Source organism: Brienomyrus brachyistius, chromosome 7, assembly GCF_023856365.1.
Source record: "Brienomyrus brachyistius isolate T26 chromosome 7, BBRACH_0.4, whole genome shotgun sequence".
Taxonomy (NCBI): domain Eukaryota; kingdom Metazoa; phylum Chordata; class Actinopteri; order Osteoglossiformes; family Mormyridae; genus Brienomyrus; species Brienomyrus brachyistius.
This window is the reverse complement of record NC_064539.1, coordinates 7,538,159-7,565,097: the sequence shown is the minus strand read 5'-3', so window position 1 is coordinate 7,565,097 and position 26,939 is coordinate 7,538,159. Positions and strand designations below refer to the sequence as shown.

Sequence of the window (26,939 nt, the reverse complement as noted above, 5' to 3'; positions counted from 1 at the left end):
TCTCACCTTGCTGTGACTGTTGTCCCCGTATCTGCCCATGAGGTTGACCCTGTGGCAGTTCTTGTACCAGAAAGCACCCTTGTAGGACAGGGCACAGTTGGTGACGGCGATGTCATTGTCGTTGTCATAGGTGGAGAAGGGGCGGCCATGGTGATAGGACAAGGAGTCACCTGTAGGCGTTGGGGACGAGGGATAGGAGACAGAGGACTTACCATCCAAATCTCAGATTGGGACAATTGAGACACATAAGAGTAGACAGCAGAGTGCGTATGGGCCTGGTGACTCCGTTTGTGTATCCCTGTCCCTGCAATCGGCGATTCCCCATTTATTCCCCTTGTCTCAAGTCCCAGCAATAGCCTGAACCCACCTAAGATATAGTTAATCTGTGCTGCCTCAGGTGGGGCAGCAGTCTTGACTACAGCGGGACCCCTGTATCCATGATTTCCCGCGGTCCGAGACAAAATTGAAAAATTCCAGAAACAAACAGTTCATAAGTTTCAAACTGCACGCCAGGTGAGAACAGGCTGAAACATGGTGAAGGTACATGATAGGTATACATGATGCAATATTTTTCCTTTATGAAATGTGTAACAATAAGTGTTTAATTGTTCCTTTGTCCTTTGAGTGGTATAAAAACCATGATTTTCATTGTTCTGTCATCCCTTGATTCATGCAGTTTTTTTCCATCATGTCTTGAGAATTAGTCTAAAACGTCAGAATCCCTTTCATTCGAGAGAGAGAGTGTGTGAGAGAGAGTACAGTATTGTATAATAATGTACTTTAATATTACTGTTTTTAATGTTGGTAATGTTGTACTTTGGGTAATTTATGAATCAATCTGTACCATATGTATGTACACAAAAACCATGTTATACCTGGGGTCTGTGTATGGTTTGCTATTATACATAGCTACTGATAATGGATCATGATTTCATAAATATTACCAGTGCTGATGCTGGCTGTTAAGGACGGTTATGCTTGCCTGTGGATATATTATCTTTCTTTCCAATTTGTGATTTTGGGATAAAATTGAGAAATACCCAGAAAACCAACCAGAGAGTTGTTATTTCAATCCTTAATAAAGATGGATGTGTAAATGAATGGTTTAGATGAAGATCAGCCACTAAAGGACCATTGGTCAACATTAAGGTTCAACAGAATGAACATCCCATCCCGGGCTAGGCGGTTGGGGTCCGCATGCGTACCAGCTGTGCCACTGTAGCTGCCCACTTGGATTTTGAAGCGGCTGCGGGGATCGGACACGCTGAAGTCGTCATAGAGGGCGTAGGCACTCTCGCCTTGGTCGCGCAGCTCGACGAGGAGCTCATACTTCCCGCTCGTCGTGATCTTGTGGAGGTTGGCGAGGCCTGGAAGACACAGGACGTCACACAGAGGAACATTTAGCGTGGCGGAGTGGGAGGGAACATTCCGGCATCGGGTGCGGCCCAGGAACTCACCAAGCCAGAACTCGTCGTCGATGTTCCCAAAGCCTGCTGTGTAGTTCTTCCAATTCCTGAAGAAGTTCAGTTTACCATTCTGACGTCGGAGGAACACCTGCAAATGGGGGAAGGTCTGACGGTGAGCTTCTGTGTCACTTCTATGTGCCGTTGGGGAGCTCAGCCAAAATTATTTAATGCTGAGTCATGTCAGGCTTCAGCAGTTGCTGATAAATGACGTGCATTTAACAGCTAACCTGTTGTGAAATGTATTTACCAGAATGTGGTCCCCATAATCTCAACATTAACCAGATTATAATATATCCATTGTAACAATGGAATAACGAATTTAATCAAACGTCAGTTTCTGGTGTCACTAGGTAAGACACCTGTCACAAGTATTTAATATATAAACTTGAATTTTGCAGTTTTTTAAAAAACAGGATGCTGTCACCCTGTGTAATGAATGAATGTTTCCTGCTAACAGTGCGGCTTGTTGTACTGTCACAGCATTTCATAGCTGCTTTGCATATGAATCACCTCTTTTACTGGCAAAGCAGGCTGGCGTCAAGCAGTCCAAGTGATGTACATTTACATACAGAATCTCAAATCCAGGCAGCTGCCTGTGGCAGGTACTATCAGCGCTGGTCAGATTAAAGGCTGCTCTTTTCACGTGATGCGTTTCAGGGGCCTGTAGCTGTCGACCGTTTAACCTTAAACATCTGAACACTGCAACAGCATGAGTGTTTGAATTCTGTTTGAAGTGAGAGGAACCTTATCGGATTTAAAGAAGAAAAAACCTTTTAGAATCATACTGTATTCTGTTAGTAACAGACCAGCTGGTGACTCACAATCCATCCACCTCCATCTGTGACCATATCGCAGAAGACCTGAGCTGGTTGGCTCCCTTCTCCGCCCATGTAGATGGTGTAGAGGTCAGAGGTGGTGTCTCCGTTGAGCAGTGTTTGTGAGCAGTCCTTCGGAAGTGGGTACAGCATGCCAACTACACACACACATACACAGCGGATGAAGGTTAATGTCATAGCATAGAGCGCTGTTTCCCACTCTGGTCCTCGGGGACCCGCAGATGGTCCACATTTTTGCTCCCTCCCAGACAGTCCACATTTTTGCTCCCTCCCAGGAGCAAAAATGTAGTCCACAGGTCCCCAAGGATTGAGTTGGAAGACACTGGGATAGAGAGAAAGAACAGGACAGTCAAAAGGAGAATAGGATCAAGGAAGCCCAACAGAAGGAAGGAGGCTGTCAATGGGAGAAGAAGGAAGGGAGGAATCTGTAATAACTCACTGGTGCTGAAGAGAACCTGGATGGGCTGGCTTGTCTTTGGCCCAGCAGTGGCCCGCAGTCTGACTGTGTATGTTGTGCCAGGGATCAAGGCACTCAACTCATACGAGGTGGCTGCAGGGTTCAGGGCCACTTCCTGGACAGACAAGAAGCAAAACAGAATGGGTGTCAAACCTATCAGCCGGTGTTTTGTAGAAGACGGGCGTGAACAAAGAGGCTGCTGTCAACCAGTGTTACTTTGGATCTCAGGACTTTGTAGATGGGCTGTTGATAAAACTAAACTATTGGCAGAGGGTCTTCATGCTTTTTCTGATTTGCGACCAGTAGTGTATATGTTCAAATCCCAGGCAGACTTATGGGTGCTACTATTTTATATGTGATTGTATAGAAGGACGACACAGTTTCAGTATTTGACTTTCATCTGATAATTTTCTATACCTGCGTGTTCTATGCAGGGCAACTCCATTTGACCTTAATATGTTTTTAGATTGTACTGAACCAGATAACTCAGAAGAAACCCCACAGTGAAAAGGCAAACTCCACACACGTAGAGCTAGTGCAGAGACTCAAACCCTAGTGTGAGAGGTGTGAGACAAGTGCTAACCACTGCACCACCTTGCCACCCCCTCAGTAGATTTTAAGATGTAATTATCAATGTGTAAATACTAATGATTGACAATTGACCTGCATAGTTAGATGTCCTTCTCACAGAAGGTCAACATTTCCATACAGAATCTGCAGTAAGCAGGGCAGTGGGTACGCAACGGCACTGACCCTCATGGTGTCGTTGGCTGACCCGTAGCTCAGGATGTAGCCGTTGATATGGGTGCGAGGGGGTTTCCAGGTGAGGGTGGCGTGGTCACCCTGGACGTTAGTGACGGTCAGGTCGCGGGGGGCATCCACATCTGGAACAGAGGGAGGAGTTAACACGCAGCCCACCTCTCGGACAAGCGGTAAATTATTGCTGAAGTGGAAACGGCAGGCGTGATACTCGCCGGTGGTGAAGTCCGTGTCGCTGGGCTCACTCCTCTGCCCTCCCCTTATCGCCTTCACACTGACGGAGTAGGTCGTGCCTGGCTTCAGAGAGGTCATCTCGAACTCCACCGTGTTCCCGGACACCTGCTCCACCGTAGGGGGCTCTGAATGCATAACAGGGCTCTCTGCTCAGAAACCCCAAAGGCAACACCCTCCTTCCAAGGACTGCCCTCAAACTACCCAGAATCCCCCTCCGTTTCCTGTACCTGTGCCCGTGCTGTAGGTGATGATGTAGCTGTCGACGGTGGCCGCGGCTGGCTGCCAGAGCAGCAAGGCCTGGGTGTCGGTCACGTTGACGGCGGTCACGCCTCGCGGCTTGTCCAGGGCTGGAGGGGAAATGCAAATTTTCCCCCCACAAAAGATGATTATGCAGTACAGGAAGCAGAGGGCAGCCCCACTGTCGCTGACATGTTGAAATATATCGTTGATGTGTGTCAGGATCAGCATGCGTTTGGCAGACCCACCTGCAGTAAATGTGTCTGTTCTGGGCTCGCTCTCCTCAAAGCCCTTAATGGCGACCACGTGGACCTGGTAGGCCACCCCAGGGCTCAGGTTTGGAAGCTCAGCTTTGGATTCTGTCCCATCTGCCATCACGACCCTTGGGGGTCCTGAGTACAGGTCAGCGAGTTTGCGATTTGGTTGAGCTATCAACAATTTTTGCAAGTTAACTCAAACTGCATAGTTTCTGTCTTTTCACGAATATAGTTAATAAGGATTCATCAGCAAGGAATTTACTGAAATGCATCATATTTTTGTGTAGATTCATTTCAAATTTATAGAAGTATTCTGACTAAAAATTGTATTCACTGGAAATGCTGCTGGGGAAGAAATTGAGACCCACACAGTAATTTTTTATTTCGCACATTTCATAATTTATGCGTATATGCCTGTGTAAACTATAATATCTTTGTAAACTCCAGCCTGACTCTTCCCTGCTTCTCATTGATTAAGGGATTCTTTGCTTCATGGGACTTCAGTCCTGCTTCTAGGAGCCTGATACACACTGTCCTAGCAGTGCACTTCACACCTGCACTTAATGTTTCCCGTTCCTGTTGAAGGTCACTTGATGTCATCCACTGATTCATGAGAAACTGTCCGATGAGTTAATAGTGTCTCTCTGCCATTAGAAAGTCACTTCCACCCTCTACCTGACTGGTTTCTGGTCATTCCCAGTGTCTCCTGCTTCACCTTATTCTTGCGTATTACTGCCTTAATATTGAACCTGGAAGCAACCTGCTGCTCGGTGTAGACTGCTGCCAGCAGAACAAAGATTAAACCAGGATTTAAAAACGCAGATTTGTTTTAAAACAGAGTGGTCTCTTCATTTTTTCCACAGCTTAGAAATGCAGTGACACTGGCGATTATTGCTAGACACCACTAGAGGGCAGGCTTTGAACTGCGCCAAACATCCAGTGAAATTGAAAATGAAAGCAAATGGAACAAAAATAAAGTCCATTTTAGAAAATTTTAATATTTTATTAGAATAACTATATACATTCCTTCTACATTCCTTCCAGCTTAACACTGTCTTATTTAGTCTTTTGTATCTCAGTGTTGCTGAGGAAATAAGGATTCCAATGCTCCCGATGCAATGGCCGATAATGAATATTGACTTTTAAATCCGATTTGTGTCTGTTAATAGTCCATGTGCACATGCCCTGTGATGGACTGCCCTTCCATCGCGTGTTACCTATGGACAGAATGATCCATAGGACAGTGGATGGAAAGGATGCTATTTTTTTGTGTTAACCGAAAAAGCTGAGAGAAATCTAGGCTTCTCAGGGCCAATTTTAAAATTATATCCTATGTATGAGACAGCCCTGGAGATGAATAGGGTTACGTAATGGGTCTCCTGGCACAGACCAGTGGACACATCTGTGGATCTCGTCTTTCAGACAGCAGCAACTGACCCAAGAAGTACAAATAGTAATCCCTGAGACCAGTGTTTCCCAATCGAGTCTTTGGGGACCCACAGTCGGTCCACATTTCTGCTCCCTCCAAGCTCCCTGCCAGACAGTCCACATTTCTGCTCCCTCCAAGCTCCCGCATGCAAATACGCAGCCTGTCTGTGGATCCGCAGGGACAGGATTGAGAAACACTGCCTGAGACTATACTTAAAAATGGAGAGATTCTCAGTCTGCTGACAAGTCAAGCCAAGACTGTCAAACAGCTTAAAGAAAGCAGGATGCCCACAAGCACTGAGTTGCTGTGTGAAATTTAGCATACTTACCTCCTTGGATCGGCACGTAGGTGACCCGGTAACTGTCCACAGGAGTGCGGAGCTTAGTCCAGTGGACGGTGGTGGAGGTGTCGGTGATATCGGAAAACCTGATGCCCATGGGGGAGTTAAGGGCTGTTGTGCGTGGGGGGGGACACAAAAATATGGCAAAATCAGAATAGATAATGGTGATTTTGAACGTGGATGTCCATCAATATTGGTTTCTCCAGACAGGTTTTCGCTTAGCTGTGTGATTTTCTGAATACCACACAAACCATAACACATTAACAAAATACAGAGCAACATAACCGAACACGTCTGAGGGCGACTTTGGACTGGGGTTAGTTTTTAGGTCCGGAGCAGCAACAACCACAAAACAAAATGCTAAGAAGACGGTGATTATAGCAAGGCCACAGAAAAAACACAATGCAAAAAAAGATGGGGAAGTTGCTGGACTTCATCTAGACTACAGCTGTTGCTACTGAGAGATAATGTCATGCTGCTATCAAAGATGTCATCTTACCCAATCAGGCAACCAAAGAGCAGTCAAAACAAACTATGTTCCTTGGACAATGCAGGACAAATGGAATTTATGCGAATGCACAGAAACACTCCATTAGCACAAGTCAATAGCATGCGGATAGAGAAATAAAGTCAACAAGTCCTTCAGATGAATGCAACGACACAGTAGCGACTGATGCAAAACCCTTCGTGCTACAAACAAACAAAATACAAATTAATGACACCCCGTCACTTATGGGTAAAATATGACTATGCCCAATATATGTACGCGTAGTTTATTGTGGATTGATAACAGTATGACTTTGGTCACACACATGCAACTGATTTTCAAGCAAGTGAACATAAATCAAGCAAAACCACTATGCATTTTTAAGAAGTTTAATGGTAATGATATGAAGCAATATGAAGGTTCAACAGCCGTTCCCTTTTCTTCACTCCCATTTTCCAGCCCCAAAAAGATACCTGTTCTAGCGACACCGGTTATGGGCTGGGAGCGCCGCTCCAGAGTTACCCCGTACAGCTCAATTTCGTACTCCGTGCCCCCGGCGAGACCTGTTAAGACCTTGGTCCTCTCTTGGCCGGAGACGCTGACCTCTTTCGGGTGTGCAAGTTTTTTCGAGTCTCTCACTTTAATCACAAATCTGTCGAAAACGTCGTCTTCGGCGGTCCAGGCCAGGCGAAAACTTTCGGAGGTAATGTCCGAAACAAAAAGGTGTTCCACCTCAGGTTCAGCCTCTGCGTGACAAGGAGGGGACAACTTTCTTTCTTTTTTTTGGTCCCATGAAAAATTTCTAAACATTTTTGAACGTTATTGCATGAAGGTGATGAGCATGATGATGGAGATGATGAAGATGATGATGAATGTTATAACGGTTAGATGAATGAAAACTCGGCGTTCCCAAACAAACAGTGGTTGCATTGATTAATGAACCGTGTCAAACTTGAGGACTCCACCATGCTTTCGGAAGTTAGGGTATGCGTTAGTCGAGACACAGTGAGACAGAAGCGGAGCTGCTGCAGTTGTATCGTTTCAATGGGCAAATTTTGCGATATTGCATGCGGTTTTTAAATTGCAGCTAAAGACCTGTGGCCCAGAATGTTCACAAAGTCTGCAGCAGGTGCTCCACTGATGTCATCGCCATGTCTTTGCATGAAAGCAGGATCCACGGGGGAGAGGATCTCTGTTTGCTCATTACCTTCTAACTCCATGCATCCGTCTGACACATCAACTGACATTCAGTAGCGGCTCAAAAAAACGGAGCAAATTACTAAATCAACTGACATTTCATGCTGAAAATGCCTCGTTGATGCCGCTGTGTTTCCCAGATGGCAGCATTGTGCCGTGAGGTAGCAACGGCTCAGTCATCTTTGGGTTCAACGGCAATAGTGTCCTCAGAAACATGAACAATACCACAAGGCGTTACTTTACGTTTGCGCGTTACTTCACAGTAAATAACCACAGCTACCCATTGTTTTGCTAGAAGGGTTAGGGAGACTTTGGTTGAATGTACAAAACTTTCAGTCCTGCCAGAGGTGACCGACAGCCGGTTTTCTACTTTCAACCAAACGCAGGCCCCGCTGTTTAATTGTGTTAAAAAGGAGACACATGCTTTATGACATTTAAGAGGAGGTTCATTTCGGTTATTTAACTCGACAATTCACGAAGCGCAGGAAACGAGGTCGTATAATGGAGAGATTGGAAAACACAGTTGAAAATATGGCAAACGGGCTGCTTGCCTATATTTTTCTTGTGAAACATAAAAAGGAGAGAGTGGCCATGGGTGAAGAAGACAAGGAAGAAGGGGGTAGATGGGTACTGTTGAGGTTTCTCTACCAAAGCATTCAATGCCAGATGTGTGTTTGTTTCACATCTGAACATTTGCAACAGAGTAAACTGCACCTCTAATCCACGTGAAAAGACCAGCCCTGAAACTCCCCATTTTTTGTTTGAGAAACAGAAACGGAGCAGCTCAGCTGAGAAGCGGTGGGTCCTTTGACGTGCAGCCGCGGGATGATTTCCCTTAGAGTTAAGCATTTTCTGTTTTTTTTTTAAAAAATAAGATAGTTGCGTTTGGAAGCTAAAACGATCACAGGAATTCAGCAGCCTGACTAATAAGGATACTGACCAGCGTTTGCTGTTTTCCTGACGGGGGGGGGGGGTCAACTCAGTCCCCTATGAGCCGGCCCCCTTTCTAATGTCGCAGTGCGTTGGTGGAGAGCCCTCTGTTTGTCAGGAATGATGGTACCTGTCACGGCCACCGTGGTCAGGGGCCGGGACCGCTGTCCCGACTTAGTGACCCCGGTCAGCTGGACCTCGTAGCCTATGCCTGTTATTAGGCCCCGGATGTCCAGCGAGGTCTGGTTGCCCGTCACCATGAACTCCTGAGGTTCCAGAAGCCAGCCGGAGTCCGTCACCACTAAGTGAAAGTGGTCAAAACCGCCAGGCTGGTTGGCGTGCCGCGCCGTCCAGGATACCCGAAAACCGAACGGGCTCACATCCGAAATATTTAGGTTTTCCACCTTGGGCAACTCCGCTGGAGGAAACAGTGGAGGGGGGGGGGTTATTACATATTACGAGGGCAGCAGGAAAGGGGGCACTGAGGATTTGGGGGTCACAGTTGTGAATGGGAGGTTAATGCATGGTCTGGTAAATATTTACACCAACAAACCATCAAGCTCCATTTAATTCCTCAGGAGACTAAACATCAGCACATATCTAACACCTAAAGACATACCAGCATGACGTAAGAGTGCTTATACAAACAATATGAAGTACACACTTTTTAAACAGGACTGTCTTTTATCAAGGTAAAACCACCATCAATTAATTACAGAGTTTTGGCTTCTAAATCAATTCCAGTATGAATCTACTATTGGCTCAGTCTCTGTAGCCTAAATACCCAGCTTCCATACAAGAAATGAAGTTAGAAGCCATTAAATATTAAATTAGAACAGCAGAAGAGCAGTTGTGTTAAAGAATAGATATTCAAGGCATAAGACGGAAGTATTTGCTACAAACTTGGAAGAATCCAGTCTTGATAATTGCATGCATGGAGGCTTATGAATGGTTAGCATGATATTCAGACTTTAGATAAATGGTCCAGTAGTTCATTTTGCCATTAATCCACATTCAGTGGTGAAAAACATACTCTTATCTGCCTCTGTGCTAAATTTGGGTTCTGACCACAGTGTAACAAGGTAAATACACCCAGGTTCTTTGGACAACCCAGGTGTGAGCGAGCAAAGAGTTCAAACAGAATGACAGGCAGACATTCATCTGTTAGTGGGACAAAGTGCTGTATAATCATGCCAATGTAATCGGGTAAAGGTGCTACGCGATAGATTCTGGGGACTGGTTGGCAGGCTGGCACTTTCAAAGAGACAAAACGGTGGACAGCTGGGGATGGTGGTATCGGGGGGGGGGGGGGGGGGTGGAAAAAAAATCCAGACACACAGTTCAAAGGAATTGAACAGCCATCCCACTGAGTCTCCCTGGAGCATCGGGATGGACTGTTCAGTCTGGATCTCAGTGGCCGGCCGTTGATCTTCCTCCCCAGACAAGTTCAAAAGAAACACTGATCCAAATCTCAAAGACAGGTCAGAATACTAATTATTTTTCGCCTTTATACTCCCAAGCCCAGAATTCCCACTGTCAAGATTCGAAGCGGACAGAATCTCCGCTGTGCTCAAAGTCACACTCGGGAATTCTCGACACGCAGCAGCCTTTACCTCAGTAGGCTTCAGCATTATTGGGATTACGGTCCTACAGGAGGAGGTCGTCTGAAATGCGACGTCACCTCAAAGGCCTGTTTGACACCCACCCAGGTCAAATAAGCACACGGACTGGACCGGAGTCAGCAGCAGCAGTGCTAGGAAAATGCTTCAAAGGACTGGGATTGAGCCAAATGTTACTCACCAGACATCCTGCCCTGTAAGCATCAGCATGCAAGGTGGGGCTGGTGGGTTTTTAGTCTGTCGCTGTCGTTACTGTGGTTACTCCGGGGCAAGGGAAAATGTCAGAAAGCAGGCAAGGGCATGCAGAGGTGTTCGGGGGGTGCCTGAAAGAGCTCCCTTAAGAAGAGGCGGTCGCATGGCAGTCTGGATATCATTCAAGCGTGCTGCTTTTATAGCTTAATCCGCTATAAAAGCTAGAAATAATCTGACCAGTAGGTGGCAGTGCCGAGTCACGGGGAAGATTAATCAAATCCCCAAATGAATGCTTCCTGCACTGTCTGATGGGGCAGGTATAAATGGTGGGGGTGGGGGGGGGGGTACCTGTGACGGCATGGGTGGTGAGCGAGGGGGTGCGAAGCCCGTGGGAGATGCCGTACAGCTCGATGTCGTAAGGGGTGGCGTCCACCAGGCCCGCGATGCTGCCGTGCCGAGCCCCCCCAGGGAGCCAAAGCTCCAGGGCATCGTACAGCTGCTCCGAGTCACTGACCCGGACCATGAAGCCATCAAAGTGACCTGCCACTGTGCTCCAAGACAGGGTGAAGTTATCTGGGCCTATGTCAGACACCTTTACAGAGCCCAGCTGAGGATCAGCCTCTGAACAGAGAAAGAGTTGGTGTTGGCCTGTTTACATGAATACTCTGCTAAACAGGTCTGATCTTTCGTTGTGGTTCTGCTGTCTGACCTTTAGGCTTGGAGCTTATCCCAGGCAGCATAGGCACCAGACAGGGGTATGTCAGACCTTCCCTGTCCACACACATCTAGACGCTCGTGCATTATGGGAAATTTAGAGATACCACTTAAGCCTAACTGCTCATCTTTGGATTGTGGCAGGATTGTGTCCCTGCATAACATGGGGAGAACATGCAAACTCTACACACAGACCAGATTCAAAACACTAGCCTCGGAGGTGTGAGGTTACAGTGCCACCCCAGAGCCACTGTGCAGTGCCTTAGTGTATCCTGCCAAGATCCAGGGAGCACAGGTCTTTTTGAATATTGATTAAAATATTGATTTGGCAGGAAGAGGTTGTTGGCAGGGTCACACCCCCATACATGGGACGTCGTCGTTAAGCCCTAACTATCGTCTTAAAGGAACAACAGGACTTAATAAAATGGCATGTTGAATATGAGAGATACGTGCAAAGACATATCGACAAAAACATGTCCTCTACAGAGGACACAAACGAAACGCTGAATGTAGCTGACAAAAGTGTAGGGTAGAAGAACTTATATCCTATCCGTAGCACACATACATCTAGCTAGTGGATAATTTGAAATAATATGCTATCTTGTTTTTTTGATCTTTCACCTGTATCTGTGAAGTAATTACCTCAGATTAGTGTTGGCTGCAAGTCAGAAATTGTCTCCGCATAGACGTCTTGTCAGTTATCAAACCAGTTGAGTACGACATTGTTTAGACATGTGTGTGTTGGGCAGATACTGACTATCTGTGTGCTGTGTGGGCTGTTATACCTTGATATGTTTCCTTATCTGTTTTTAGAACCACTGATCCAGGTAGGGTTATGGGGATCTTCAAATAAATGTACATCTACTGCATGGTTACTATGACCTCTTACTCACAACTCACAGCCATGGCACATGCATAATTCATAATCCAGATCATAGTAGCTCCATTTTGATTCCCCCACAGAGTCGCAAATACATTTTAAGAAGGTGGTCGAGCACAGAGATGAAACCAAACGAATGTAGCTACAGATGTAGCTGGGAGGGAAAGTGGACAGGAAGTACCTGTGGTCGCTACAGCCGTTAGTGGTGGCGTATTGAGTCCGCCGACGTTGCCATACAGCTTGATGTCATATTGCGTGTCCCCACGCAGCCCTGAGATCTCCGTGGAGCGGGCCGACGCAGGGAGCGTGCGGCCCATCGCCCGAGATGGTACCGCCGACTCCCTGACCTCCACGACAAAGTTGTCGAAGGACTTGGCACTCGTCCGCCAGGAGAGCGAGAGTCTGTCTGAGGTAACGTTAAAAACAACTAGCCTGGCCAAGTGAGGTTCTGTAGCTATGGAGGAGAAGACAGTCAGCGTTTGTTCATTAAAAACAAAATAGCCCATTTGTTTGCTTTCTGTTTAGGTAATCTCACTCCATCAGCCTACGCACTTCTCTCTTCAAACTGCCTAGTGCAGGACACCAGGAAGATCTACGACGAAAGTAAGTATCGCAAATACTCATGGATTTGACACTCCAAAGGAATTTTCTTATATATTTGCTTTCACCCAGAGCACAGCAGGAACATGGATGCAGAGAAGTCGCTACAGATTTTGCGCCCTGTGCAGGCATATGATATTGGACCCCCAACCAGACCCGTTCAATTATGCTTGGGGCCATTGGAATTGTCCTAATTTCCCCTTCCTTTCAGCACACTTGCACGAACATGTTGGCGGATTCAAGAGGCCTTGAATACATAAAATCATTGTATTGGGGAAGTGGTGTGGAGCTGGGGGCTCAAGGTAACATTTAATCTGGGGATCCAGAATTTACAGCTATGCCCCTGATTATATCTACATGCCACAAGACGTGAAATGGAGAGGTTAGAATACCAATGACATTCAAAGCATGGTGAGTAGTGACTAAAATATTACAGGAAATGCATTTATGACATTATAAAATGGGAAGGAGCAACAGTACCTGTCGTCGCAACTGCACTGACAGCCTGCGTTCTCACCCCCTTTACAACCCCATAGAGGTAGGCTACATAGTCAGTACTGGGGCTCAGACCAGTGATCTCATGGGACTGTGCATTGTGGGATAGGTTGTACTCCATTGGTTCGAACAGCCAGTTGGAATCAATGATCTCCAGGACAAAGCCCTCAAAGATTCCCTCTGTGCCATTCCAGGAAATGGTGAAGCTTTCTGACGTTACGTTAGACACGAGCAGTGTGCCAACTTCGGGCTCTGGCACTGAAGGAAGGAATGATTATTGGCTTTTTGAACACAGTAGTAGTAGAAGAATACGTAGCCACAGAAGGTGCCTAGACTCGCATATATATGGTTCATAACTTAACACACCAGGACAATCATAGCAGACGTAACACTACATTAACTTTTTTATGACTTGTGTTCTATCTGTATCACTTTGATTTACATAATTTTCCACTGCAAATATTACCTCTTCTAGCCAATTCAAGCTGGTTCACAAGTGTGACATCATTTCAAGGTCATGTCTGGATCATGCACTCATCTACTCACTCATTATAGTCATACACTATACAAGCAGTCAGGCCAAAGCCAAAAAACTCACAGTTGAGCTCCTTTTTTTTCGTAATGAAGCTAACGCTAACTCAAAGGTGCGCTATCAAAGGCTAACCCCAATTAATAATTTCTGAAGAACGTGTTTTCAGTCTACACTCCTTTCGAGGGAGGCTATAAGGAGTCACAGTCGAAGCAGTAGTTCAACAAAACATTAAGAAAATGTTCTGCATTCTACATGCATCTGAACTGTGCAACATCAAGGGTTATGATAAAGCTAGGAGTACAGCCATCGATATAGTACCAGACAGAGATCATGGTATTAATACTCTTTAAATTGTAACCTTTTGTAAAGCGACATTATAAACTATTTATAGTTTACAATGTGAGTATTATTTTGTATAAGAAAATGTGATTAAAACCATAATCTAGTTAAACTGTCAGGTTAATACAACTACGCATACACATAACTAATATTCACTGCCTTCATCTGGCAGTTTTGCCGGAGATGGCAGTTTGGAGCAGTGGGAACGCTGTAGTAAAAAGCAGGGCTTCAATAACTCCATAAAATCCACTTTAATAGTGGGTTTAACAGTGAAGCATTAAAATGCACAAAAGAGAAGGAAAGACACATGCCAACATTCAAAGGGTGAGGTTAGAAAATATGGAAGAAGGCAAAGGAGAAGGAAGAGTTTGTTACTAAAATGAAAAGCTTTCCCTGCCTTTACTTGTTAGAGTTTAATGGTGACGTGTAGATGCTTGTTTGCACTGTGATATGATAACCGATGGCTCACGAAGAGACTAGATTAGTCAGCCAGACACACTGCAAATGAGTCTTTCTTCTTAATGGAAGATGTAATTTTATGTTATATATTTTTTTAAACAATTTAGTCAAGTATTTAATTGCTCCTTTCATATCCATCCATTCATTTTCCCAACAATGACAACCTTCACTCCTACCCAGCCCTAATGTTAACTAACTAACCAAACACAATATACGACTTCTTGTGTTTTTCGGTTTTTTGAATGCAGTCACAGATTTTTATAAAATTGAGTTTAACCTTGTGGGGACTGAAAGAATAGTCCCCACAACATCAAAATAACAGATTCGTGCCACTATGTGTGGGTCAATATACATAAGTCTCACACACACACACACACACACACACACACACACACTTACTTTATATGTCCTCTAGAATCAAACAATTTGGCTTAATGAACAAATTCTGCATGTTCAGAAATTCATGAGAAAAAGGTTCTACACAACCTTCTGAAGTTCTTCCACCCAGGACTGACATCACATCACAGTGACTAGAGCTGGCATGCAGATGATGACACCAAAGAAGCATTGTCATGACAACGCAAAGGGCAAGTTGAGAAGCACACAGCGGGCAAGGGAGACACACACTCCAGGGAAGAGGGAACAGCAGATGCCCTCAGCTAATGCTCACATGCGGTGGATGTACATAGCCAGGACCAGAAGTCAGAATAATATATATAAACTCACTCACTGGCAAATATATCAGTAGCAATAATTATTTCTGTATATATTACTGTCTATTTTTGTTCTGTCCACTAGAGGCAATTGGTCAAGATGCATGGTATAAAGAATGCTACTTCAACTACATGTATAGGTTCACCAAGAGCTTTATAAGTACAGTCATTAGGAGACATATGATTGAAGACTGAGGGAACTAACACCAGCTTATGAACCTAACTGGCACTGAGGGTGAAGCACAAGCACGTGAGCATTAATCAAGAGACACAACTGTTTACGCACAATTAGCAAACAGGAAAAATAGTTCTAGATTATGCTTATCTCATGGTTAAGATATGCTCATGCATGCAAATCTATGGTCTACCTGGTTTATTTACTACGCATTAAGATGGAATGACGTCAACAGATGTGGTTTGGTTTGGTGGATGCAAGAAGCCCAAACTGGTGTTGTGTGATCTAGTATTGGGCGGGAACCATACAGACAGGTTGTTGAGGGGGTGGGAGGTGCCAAGGCAAGTACACAAGATGGTTGTTAAAATGGCAACGATGGGAAGTGATTCGACGCATTGCAGTTTTGTTCTCTTCATTTGCTCATGCTTCATGCTGAACAGACTGACGTGGGACGTGAAAGAGGTCTCCACTGAACAGAATAAAAACTCTGTTCCGATGACGTGTGGCGAGAAACCATGGGGCAGGGGGGAGAAGTGTGAGAAGGAGACATGAAGAGAGAAATACCTGTGGTGACTTCGGCAAGGGCCGTCTCTAAGAGCAACCCCCGGTGGAACCCACGCACTGAAACCACATACGAAGAGTTGGGGCTCAGCTGAGCGATGCCCACACTCCGGGCGTCACCGGAGAGTGTGTGGTTCTGGCTGTTGGCCCAACCATCTGAATCTGCAACCTCAATCAGAAAGCCACTGAAGGCTACCTCGTCTGATGTGTCCCAGGACACGCGGAAGCTGTTCCACAGCACGTCAGACACAGTGAGGTTCACCACTCGGGGCTCCGCCTCCTCTGGTTGGCAAAACAGACCGGAAATGTATCTAAGCAGCAGGGGATGACTTTACATCTGCAGGGTTCAGCTTCAGAACCTCAGTGCAGTGTTTCTATTGGTCTTCCCCCAAGAAAATCAACATCACTTTCAACAAATGAGCATTTTTAACTGTGATGATTTTTTTTAAGACAAGCCAAGGCATGCACGAGCAGATGTCAAGAGAAAATGCATTGATCAAATTTGAATATATTCATGTATCCCATGCATTCAGGCAATGATGTCACCTCGATTCCTTCAGAAAGGTAAACAAGGTACGATATAATATACAACAAATACAAAAAAAAAACAGTGACATGATATTACAGTAAGATACTTGGTGGGAAAATAGTTTTGAGAATGAACATTTCTTTATGCCAGTGATCGTGTGTAGATATTTTACATGAACATGCAGATCTTAGGCTGCATAGAAATGATCTCCGATTTTCACCAGTAATGCCGGCGTGTGTTGCATCATGAGCGATGGTTGTGGTCCTGGTGTGTGCAGAAGTTCTTTAGCAATCCAAGTCAGCTTTTGCTTGTGATATCTGGGGACTGAATGGACTGTTTGTGGAGCTAGAATCACCACTGGCTTTGGAGGTTAATGTTACAGCTAGTGGACATGATAGTTTGTGGTCAAACTGTAGGTCTTTCATGTTAAACGTGCCTCCCGGCCACACAATTCCACCATATGCAATACCGTGCAGAGGTCTTAGGCTGCCAAAGAAAATTACCATTTCAAAACCTCTCCTCAAGTGACCATAATATTTGTAGTTACTGTCCAAAATACCTGTGTCTTTGCTGTAATCACCAGCACACCCTGTATGACTAATACTTTAAGAAATTAGTGAATATAGTTAATCAAGTGAGACAGTGGTTAAGTATAACAAAGCCATTAATTAAGAGACCACTGATGGGGATTTCTGGGAACGCAAGGTGAGGTCTTCCAGCCATCTAACAAGATAAGGAGAAAATCCTGTTATTTCTAGTTGTATTGCTATTTGTATTTATTCTAATGTTAGATATTGCTTTTACTGAGCAAATTCACACATGTACAGCCTAAGACCTCTGCACAGTACTGTACTGTATAGCAAGATGATGAGGATGAGTGTAATGAGGAAGATGACACAGATGGAAATGATGATGAGGAAAAGGATTATGCTGAAAATGTTTTCTTCATTGTGTTTGTTCAGCACAAATGACAGGAATGAATTAGTCTTAAACGTAAGTACAAAGTGCCTGTCTGATCCTGCCCTTCGTGTCGTTCCCCAGTTTGGCCAGCAGGTGTCGCTGGCCATCGCGTCTTGTCACCCCTTATCTGATGATCCTTCTGTGTGTTCTCTGTTCCCTGGCCTGCGGCTTAGCTCACTGGGTTGAGTGTGTGCCTCTGACGCTGATTCCCTCCAGTGATGCGTTTAAAGCTGGCCAGTGACCAGCCTCACCAGTTATTTATATTTGTCATTTTTCTGCTCCTTGGTGTTTATTTTGTGTCTTAATTCCTGTGCTTGGTTCACCCTCCTACTGTTCAGATCTGGTTTTGTTTTGTACCTTTTGATTTTGTAATCGATTCGCTTTGTTTTCCCAGTGCCAGAGTATATCGAAGCCTCCTAGTTCTGCGTTCATCTTGGTTCAGTAGTTCCACCTGTTTCTCATTCCTGTGTCTCCCCTGATTGGTTAATTGATTATTGAGCTACACCTGTCCCTTGTTTGCCCTGATTCCCTGTGTGTATTTAAGTGTGTGTGTCCACTCTGTTCTCCAGTTGTTCATTCTATTTGCATGCTAGTATTCAGAAATGTTTGTTGCGGTTTGTTATTCGCGGTGCTTTTTTTTTTCCGTGCCTGATCTCGTTCCCTGTGGTTTCTTGCTTCTCTAGTTGTGTTTATTTCTAGTTATTCCATGTTTTTCTGATCCCTCGTGATCCATTTGGCTTTGTAGTGTGTTTTTATTTTATAATAAACCCCTTGCAATCGTAGAACTGCCAGTGGATCGTTACTCTTTTCCTGCCTCCGCCATGACGCAGAATTAGGTGGGTGTTTCTCTTACTGCAGCAAGTGGGAGTAATAACCAGCACATCCACATAAGGGGCCTGCAGTTTTACCCTTTCAAGAAATCTATGTTCTCTGAGATAAAATGAATTGCAACGCTAAATAGTAATACAGTCTTTTTTTGGAATAAGCTTAGATAAAAATCTGGTACAAGGGTACATAAGAACATAATTTTCTGTAGGATACTGGTGAAAGGATAATTCTAATCACTATGAACAGGGATTGACATAACTAGTACGCAAGTACGCATTCACCATTAAAAGTGACACATGCGGCAATCGATTGTCGTAACAGAGTGAATACGTACGTATTTTATGTGCATTTGCGCCGATATGACAAGAAATTATCCTGCATTTTAACCTTTATATGCTAATTCATACTTCACTTGTGGTATAGAGGTTAAAATACACCATAATTTCTTGTCAATCCCTGACTATGAACCAAAATATTCCCCTATATTGACTTTTTATAATGTCAAAAATGATGCCATGACATTCTCCTGCAATCCCTGCAGAATTCCCCTTCAAACCCCTCAAATATTATCTTGTCCTATGAAGTGCAGGACGGAAAGCAGGAAAAAGAGATCAGACTGATGGATTATGGAGGTAGAGTAATGAAGTTGGGGAGGATGGATGGATGATGGAGGTTTGGATGATGGATGAAGTCACTTGAAAAAGTACCTGTATTGGCAGGACCCTGTTGAGTTGGAGGTGGCTCCCCCTCCGAAAAGCTGTGCGGAGAAACCTCGTAAGGAGGGCCAAGCGACCGGTCATCTACAACAGGTGTCGCGGTGGCCCCAGTAGCCTTGGTGGCTCCAGGGACAGTGACCTCATGAGCCCACGTTGGCTTTGTCAAAGCATCCAGCTCTACCAAGAGATTGTCTAACGATCTTTTGGGTGCTACCTGGGTCACACCCGTCGTCATCTGGGTCACGCTGGTGAGGTTGAGCCCTCTCGGAAGTTCTGAAGTGGATGCTTCGGGTTCCATGACAGAGACCCCTGACAGGAAATGCGTCACGGGGACTTTTGTCCTAAAGGAAGTGGCGGGAACCACTGTAGAGTCTGGAGCCCGGCTTGGGATAGGAGTGGGTGCGATTTTGATACTCAAAGCAACTACATCTGGACTTGGGGCGGACTTGGACGCTAAATGAAAGCACATTTGAACAATTAATGGATGACTTCTGGCAGGAGAAAAATAACAGATAAGGAACAGAAATAAAAGTTCTCCCGCAGTACAGAAGATACCTGTGAAGATACCTTTAGTGAAAGACGAAGAAAAAATGACAAAACCATGAAATGCATGGACACTTCAAGGCTCACCCAACAAGATACCATTTTGCTTGAGGGGTCTGGAGATCTGCTGCTCTACATTGCAGTCATCTCCACCCACAGAGTATGATGGAAGGCATCTGCCCATAGCCATGCATGTGTTTATTTACCCTACAGTTTGTCTCTGATACAACTGACCCCTCTGGGGCCTCTGTGGCCTGCATGCAGCATTACTCATTCATGCCAGAAAGCTCTGGTTATTAATGGCTCCGAGGAAGAGCCATTAATTTTTGAAGGCACCACGTAGTCCGCCTCGGCGGAAGTACATGCTACGCTTCATGGTGGGACGAGAACTCTGCGTGCCACAACCACACTTTCTGATCAGCCACGAGTGCAGCAGATGGCTCTCGAGATGCACGGCGCAAGCAAGAAGCGACGTCCTCTCCGACATGCATTCCGGGATTTCGCATTCCGACGTTTAAACAATCATGATGGTGAGATGCATGATGGAGATGGAAGGGATGGAGGCACTCCCGCTACAGATCTCCTGGTTGCTTTTCAAAGTTCAGTTAGGAGGATTTAAAAGGAGAATGAGCTTTTATGGGTTTTGGATCCACAGAGGTATCTCAATGTACTCTTGTTGATGTACTCTGTAAAACTCAGATAAGTTTAACCATTTGGTTCACATTATGGTCTGGGCTTGGTAATCATGGAGCTTGTAGAATGCTATCAGAAAATCACCAGTGAAAGATCTGGTTTTGTATATGTTCTATTGAACTTATTTGTCTGAGACAAACCAAAAATTTGGTCTGTTACAGTAGGGGTTCCCAGTCCATGGGGGTTGTTTTTTTAACAACGCCTGATGTTTTTATGTTTTGACCATATCTAAATAAAAAAAACTGACTGGTTAAACTTATTAAACTTATCTGTTCCGCCAATCGATCTGCCACTGGCAGCGCTGACAAGTTACACCGCTGGCCCACCTAGCCAACAAGTTTTACTGGTCCTTCAAATTTACACACAGCCCAGTCTGCAGTCATGAAACGGATAGCAACCCTTATGTTACAGAACAAATAAGTTCTTGTGATGACTTGGGGGGAAAAAGACATTTCACTGTTTGCTTTACAAATTCAAAAAGTTAAATCCATTGAATGTGTGAGCCAAACTGAACCTGAAGTTACTGAAAGTTGAGTAACTTCCTATTAGGGCCTTGCTGTGGAATGACAGATATCCTTCCAAGAGCTTTGGTTCTGCTGGTCAGCAGTTTTTATCCAGTGGCTAATAGTTTTGACTTTAGCCCTGTTTCTGCCTTGAAAAGCAACTGGCACTGTTTTTCGGGTTTAGCCTTTCCAGCATGCTTATGGAGATGATGTTGGGAGGGATGACATGCAACTCCCCCCCCCCCCCGCCCTAAGGATATATTTGCAGCCTCTTGGAACCTACATATCCAAGAGTTCATCTTTATTCACGCTGCACTAACTTTACACTGGTGCATGCGGAGGTCAATGAATCCATCATGCAAGACCTCCTCACTGCCGTTCAAATGTGGAAACAAAATGTCAGTTCATGTTTGGCCATTGATTTATTAAGGAACACTAGCAGCAGGAAGATAATGGTGGCTGTAAGGCAGCCTAAACAGTAAATACCTGTAACAGCAAAGGTTTCAAACGATGACAATCTTTGGGTACCGTTTGTCATGGCCCCCATGGATCATAAAACATGTAACGTCACCATGGAGATGAAATTCCATTCTCTTGCACGATCCCATGACCTCTCTGCATACTACCACTCGGTTATCATACTTGATGTGTGTCTCTGACTCTCACAAAATCCGAAATCCAGATGATGTGTCTGACCATGTTGGTAGTATTTGAAATTGGGGACATCAGCAGAACAGAAGGTCAAGATATCCTTCTCTGCATGTTTGGTAGCTCAAGGACTTAACTATACACTGAAAGTGTTCAGTATGTCTCTGTCTTTCTCAGCATTTGCTTTGGGCAAAACCACGACCAGTCAGCTTTTCCTCAGTCTGTGACCTCAGCTGCTGGACCTCAGGGCCACTTGCCAACCCCCAGCTTAATTTAACCAAACAAGATGCAGTCGATCCCGAGAATGACTGATTAGCTGAGGTAATCTAAACACTTTGGCCGGATTAATGAACCTTCGCATCACCGGCATCCTGGCAAATGCGGTCCACAGTTTTATGCTACCAAATTTTATTGAAATTCTACCACATTATCTTGGCTTGAAAATCTCCATCCAGCAGTATGGCTGCGAGGAGCCGAAAATCAATTCCAGAAGTTTCTGCAGCCTGCTTGTCCTCTGCCCCCGAAAGCAGCAGCAATCGTAGAAACTCCAATGATTCTGAACATAACTTTTCTGAGGGTGTGAGGCAACAGTGTTTACAGCTGCAAAATTTATTATCCAAATATTTCCATGGGATGTTTCCAGAAGTGTGACCCCTGTAGCTCAGCTAATATGGTTTTCAACACACTGTTTTCTAAGCAAGTCAAAGCAGATTTACTGAAGTTGGCCAAGCACTTTGCGAAACAGATCTGGGCTCAGAATAAGGTGCCCATGTCGTGGATCTGTGAGCTTCAGCCTTACAATGGTCTCCTTTACTCATCACAACCCCATGAAAACATTCATGCTCTAGATTCTATGAAATATCAATGAATATCAGAACTACCTCTCTTGGGAGAAATAGGTTAAGTCCAGGGTTAAGCACATATGTAAGGCTGTGTTGATTCTAGCCGGTTATTGTGTGGTTTTTAATCCCTCCTGTTCCTGTGGGATTTGCTGTGCCTCTCCGACTATTTTCTTTCCCTTTCCTAAACACGTTCTGGTCTCTTCCTCGCCCCCAGGATTCTCCCAAACTCAGCCCAAGCTTTCCCAACACAGGGAAGACTATTACCCCAGTGAAACCAGTAGCATTCCCCAGAGGAAAATAATCATCGTACGGGTGTACTTGGAGTAGATTGGAGGCTAGCATCATATCTATAGGTTCTTTATCATTTGATTTGTGGTAGGAAATAAAAATATGTTTAAATGGGAAATAAAAAGATTCTTGAAGGAAAGAAAGTACAAGTAGACTCTGCAGCCTATTCAGTAAGAGGTTTATCTCCAACGTTACTGCTGATATCTTGAAAGCGTTAACTTCACCTACCGAAACTTCTGCACCCTTGTCTTAGGAAAACATAATCAGAGAGATCGCAGCTCACTGAGAGACAGCTCAAGCTGCATGCATTGAGGGCCCTAGCGTGGCCTACCTTCCCCCCACATGCTCACCTGTGGACACAGACAGACTGGCAGGGTCGCTTCTCTGCTTTCCCCTCTCCGCCGACAGGCTGACGCTGTACTTCTTCCCGGGGTCTAAGCCGCTCAGAACGTACGTCGTGGCGTCGCCTGGCACTGCCACTTCCTCCCGCTGCCCGTCGGTGACGTAGCCCAGCCGGTAGCGGTCGATCTTGGCCCTCGGCCGCTTCCAGCTCAGGGTCACACTGGTCTCAGAGGAGTCTTTCACTTCCAGGTCCTTGGGTGGATCCAGGTCTGAATGTGGGCAAAGTGAAGGGGTGTCGTGGTTTGTTTTGTGCATTTTGTCTCCTGTATCTTTAAATCTCATTAACCTCAATAACCCCACCCCTATAAACTGATGCGAGTCACCGGGAACCAATGAGAATATTGTTTTGATATTATGGCTTCTCCCATTGGACTTCTTAATCAGGAAGATATGGAGTAAACAATGGAAATGTCAGTAGGAACGTATTTCCTGACAAGACGTGCAGTAATTGGTCTGCTCAAGGCATCTGTGATGCAGCTCACCTGTGGCTGCGTTGGTGGTGGCAGGTAAGCTCTCACGTTCCCTCTTCATAGCTGTCACGCCGATGCCGTACTCCGTCCCAGGCCTCAGGCCTACACGGTGGAACAACAAAGTTCAGGAAAGTCCTCTCTTACACGGTTTGAAGAGAGACAGGTGGCCATCTTAGAATCGCAAGCAACTCTCATCAGCCTCATTACAAAACTCTGTGAATGCAAGTACAAAGCCTGGGCCACCACTTTCATCTCGCAAACATTAACCAGAAGGAAACATGCTGCAGGTGGGTCACTGGTCATCTGCAAACAATTTGTGGTTGTTTCATGGAACTAAAAACAAAGGCAGAGACTGCGTGACCAGGAGTGCTGCAGACAATACAACTGTCTTTGTGTAGTGCTGTCATATATAGCCGTTTATTTATTTATTTATCCATTGTTTTTATCTTACCCCCCTCCCCCCTGCATTTTCTCTCCCTGTTTAATTTGATGTATCAATACTCTCTCGCACAGTTGCAGAAACAGGGCAGATTTCTGGGTATAACTGCATGCAGCAAAGAAATCTTTCAAAATTAAGTACTGAATGGAAAATAACTCATTTTAAATTAACACTCACATAATATTTAATTTAAACCCAATTGTTTAGGCCCTTATGACAGCACAAGATCGTAGATTTCCATGTTTATAAGAAGGCAATTTGCCGGCCAGCTCTCCCACAACCTGCTTCATGCTGCCCTCACCAGAGATGGTGGCCTTGGTTGTGTCTCCAGGTCCAGGGCGGACCAGCAGCTCGTTGTGCACCCCCCCAGAAATGGGGCCGTACTTCACGCGGTACTTGTCTATATCGGCCTTGCTGTTTGTCCACTCCAGCGTGATAGTCCTGTCAGTCTGGGTCACCTTTTGCAGGTCCTGAGGAATATCCAACTCTGAAACGAGACAGGTTCTTTCAATGCACATTATACCTCAGTCTCAGTCTTACGCAAGCCCTAAAAATTGCTGTGTACCCCAGGGGAGAGTGTGTACCCCCCCCCCGGCCAGAAACAATGGGTTTCAGGTTCATTTCTGAGGTGGAGCACCTGGCACATAGCCTTCAAAATGAAATCCCTGTTTTGGAACTTTAGAAAAATTCACATCAGAATCAAATGTTTGGCCCGTTAAATTGACCCAGGGCAAATTTTAGGACAGTGGCCTTCGGTTTTGTCTTTATGATGGAATTAAGTCTTTGGGGAACTCTGGCAATTCGTGAACCCTAATCTAAAGACATTCGTGAGCTTTTCAGATTCTTGGAGAAACATGGCTTGTGGAATGGAAAATTCCAGAAAACAGGGCTCACTTTCTGGAGTATATAGAAGGTGTCTATGGACAGGGTATTTTGGGTCCTACCTGTGGTAAAGGTGCTCGCTATGGGGCTGCTGGTTGCCCCTCCTCGCTTGGAGTTTAGAGACACATGGTATTCTGTGTCAGGCTCCAAGCCACCGATGTGATACTGTGTGTCCGTGGGGATAAGGTTTGCCGTCTTCCTGTCCGACGGATCTTTGCTTGGCCCATAGGAGATGGTAACCCCATCCACCCGGGCTAGAGGCCGGAACCAGCTAATCAGAGCGCTGGAATCGGTCACATCACGTACCTCCACCTGGCTAGGGGCGTCGATCTCTGGGGGTAGATGTTGGAGAGAATTACCAGGCTGAAATTATGCTGATTTTGGCCTATGCAAAGAATCCTCATTCTCAAATATATCCCACAGCAGGAAACGCTCTCAAACCCAGATCCCTTTTGGTTCAACAAAAACGAAAGCTCACCCCGGCCGGGGGGGGGGGGGGGGGGGGGGGGCCTTAGAACCTTGTCCATTTCATTACTAATTAACTGACCAGCTGCTTCTTTGACATAAATAAATGTAACTGTTGTTGTTCTGGCTATGTCCTTATGTTTACGAAACTCGCCCAGTGATTTTTTTTCCATTGGGCTCTGGGGTGCCAAGAGAACAAAGACAATGCATGAATAAGTGAATGGATTTAGCCAAACTGAAGTTATGAATTCATCACAGCAGAAGGTCTTGAAATCCAGGCCACCGCAGCCTCCATCTCAGAAGTGGCACCTTGCTGAGTAGCTTGCAAAGAAGCTAACGGGCGAAGCCTTTAGCTTCTCATTTCATCTGAAGTCCCTGGAGAGATAGTGCCACCATAGGCTGCCTTAAATCCCTGTTTTGGCCCTACTACCTACACACAGCGTCTGAGCAGCAGCTCAGCAGCGTCTGAGAAACCCATGGGTTGTTCTGAGGAGGAGATGCTGCGTACGAATGAAGAGAAAACTCACAGCACAATGGGTACAGTATGCACCAGGGTAAATGGCCTCTATTCACTAAACCCTCCATAAAGCTGCAAATCATATGCATGGTGCAGCAGGGCAGTGGGATGTTGATGGCTGTGATGTGTTAGATAGGGGTAACACCTTTGAAATTTCATCTTGACCTCAGCTGTGAGTTACAGCGCAAATGAGGTTCCACAACTCCAGAGACACAGAGTTGAGCGTGACATTTACTACAGAGTCTACCCTGTTTCTGCCCTCAAAATTAATGCTTTAGGTGCCAAACACCCTGGATAAATCTCATCCAGCTCCAACACTGTCACCGGCTTGGGCTCCCTGATGGATTGCTTATCCATTCCTGGACCTCCTAATGATCTGGAACCTTCAGATGGTAACAGGCTGGTCCGATGTACTATAACTGACTCCCGTGAATCAGCAGTTCAACTTTTTATTCTTTTAAGGCTGGTGTTAGTCTTTAATGAGTTTAAAAATGCAATTCGATAGTAGATTGCAGCCGTTCCAAATATGTCATCGAAAAGGATTTTATTCACATTTATGGGGACTAAAGCTGACTTTATTGGAAAGATTACTGAATCTTATACTACAGCTTTGGCAAATTCCTTATTGGTTCAGAGATGTCACATGACTATTGATTATTTTTTGTGTAAGTATACAGGTATAATTTCAGCAGTAGCTGCAACAGCAGTTCATTATTAATGCTTTTTAATGTTTTATTAAACATGCTAATTAAAAAATCTGTGTATATTTCTAAACTAATAATGGACGTGAAATGGGCATGAAAATGTAATTAAATTTGTAAATTAAAATACATTTTTACTTTATTTTTTATTTTATGTTATTGTTTTTTTTTTAACCAGATCTGCATAAATAGGTGCTGGAATGCAGACAGTCACAAACAGAGAGGACCAGACATTGTGGGGACTATATTTGAAGAGCACCTGGACCATTATTAAAAGCTAAGAATTTTCTTTCGAAACATTAACCATGACTAGTTTATTCAAGTTTCTTGTTGTCGAATATTAATCACACACCTTATTATGGTCTGTCCCTTACTTATTTTGTTTGTTGATTTAAATCGTAAATGCAACTACATCGATCACTGTACATGTATTTTTTTCATACAAATCAGATCTTCAGTAGTTAAAACAATTTGTCTGTAGACGTAAAATGCATTAACATTGTTCCACAATAGAAATTTCACAGTAATGGGCTCATTTTAAAAGATCTCTGGGCTGTGTGTGCAAAGTCGTGCCTAAATCGAGTAACCCTAACCCTACTATTAAT

General features: G+C 44.8%; 1 protein-coding gene across 5 annotated transcripts in view; it reads right to left on the bottom strand.

The window, feature by feature from the left end:
- LOC125746642 (tenascin-like) overlaps positions 1-26,939 on the bottom strand; it is a 42,765-nt gene that overhangs the window by 1,770 nt on the left and 14,056 nt on the right. For 2 of the 5 annotated variants that reach the window (XM_049020863.1, XM_049020864.1), the window contains 21 exons: positions 24,714-24,983; positions 24,071-24,256; positions 23,343-23,432; positions 22,809-23,069; positions 18,933-19,394; positions 15,912-16,190; positions 13,115-13,387; positions 12,216-12,488; positions 10,789-11,061; positions 8,760-9,047; positions 6,976-7,248; positions 6,004-6,126; positions 4,238-4,381; positions 3,980-4,099; positions 3,734-3,877; positions 3,513-3,643; positions 2,742-2,874; positions 2,288-2,439; positions 1,458-1,554; positions 1,206-1,367; positions 7-170 (listed from right to left, as the gene is read on the bottom strand). In XM_049020863.1, the coding sequence (XP_048876820.1) occupies positions 7-170; positions 1,206-1,367; positions 1,458-1,554; positions 2,288-2,439; positions 2,742-2,874; positions 3,513-3,643; positions 3,734-3,877; positions 3,980-4,099; positions 4,238-4,381; positions 6,004-6,126; positions 6,976-7,248; positions 8,760-9,047; positions 10,789-11,061; positions 12,216-12,488; positions 13,115-13,387; positions 15,912-16,190; positions 18,933-19,394; positions 22,809-23,069; positions 23,343-23,432; positions 24,071-24,256; positions 24,714-24,983 (4,298 nt within the window). The remainder of the gene's footprint in view (positions 1-6; positions 171-1,205; positions 1,368-1,457; positions 1,555-2,287; positions 2,440-2,741; positions 2,875-3,512; positions 3,644-3,733; positions 3,878-3,979; positions 4,100-4,237; positions 4,382-6,003; positions 6,127-6,975; positions 7,249-8,759; positions 9,048-10,788; positions 11,062-12,215; positions 12,489-13,114; positions 13,388-15,911; positions 16,191-18,932; positions 19,395-22,808; positions 23,070-23,342; positions 23,433-24,070; positions 24,257-24,713; positions 24,984-26,939) is intronic. The other 3 variants (XM_049020865.1, XM_049020867.1, XM_049020868.1) reach the window with 3 other exon arrangements.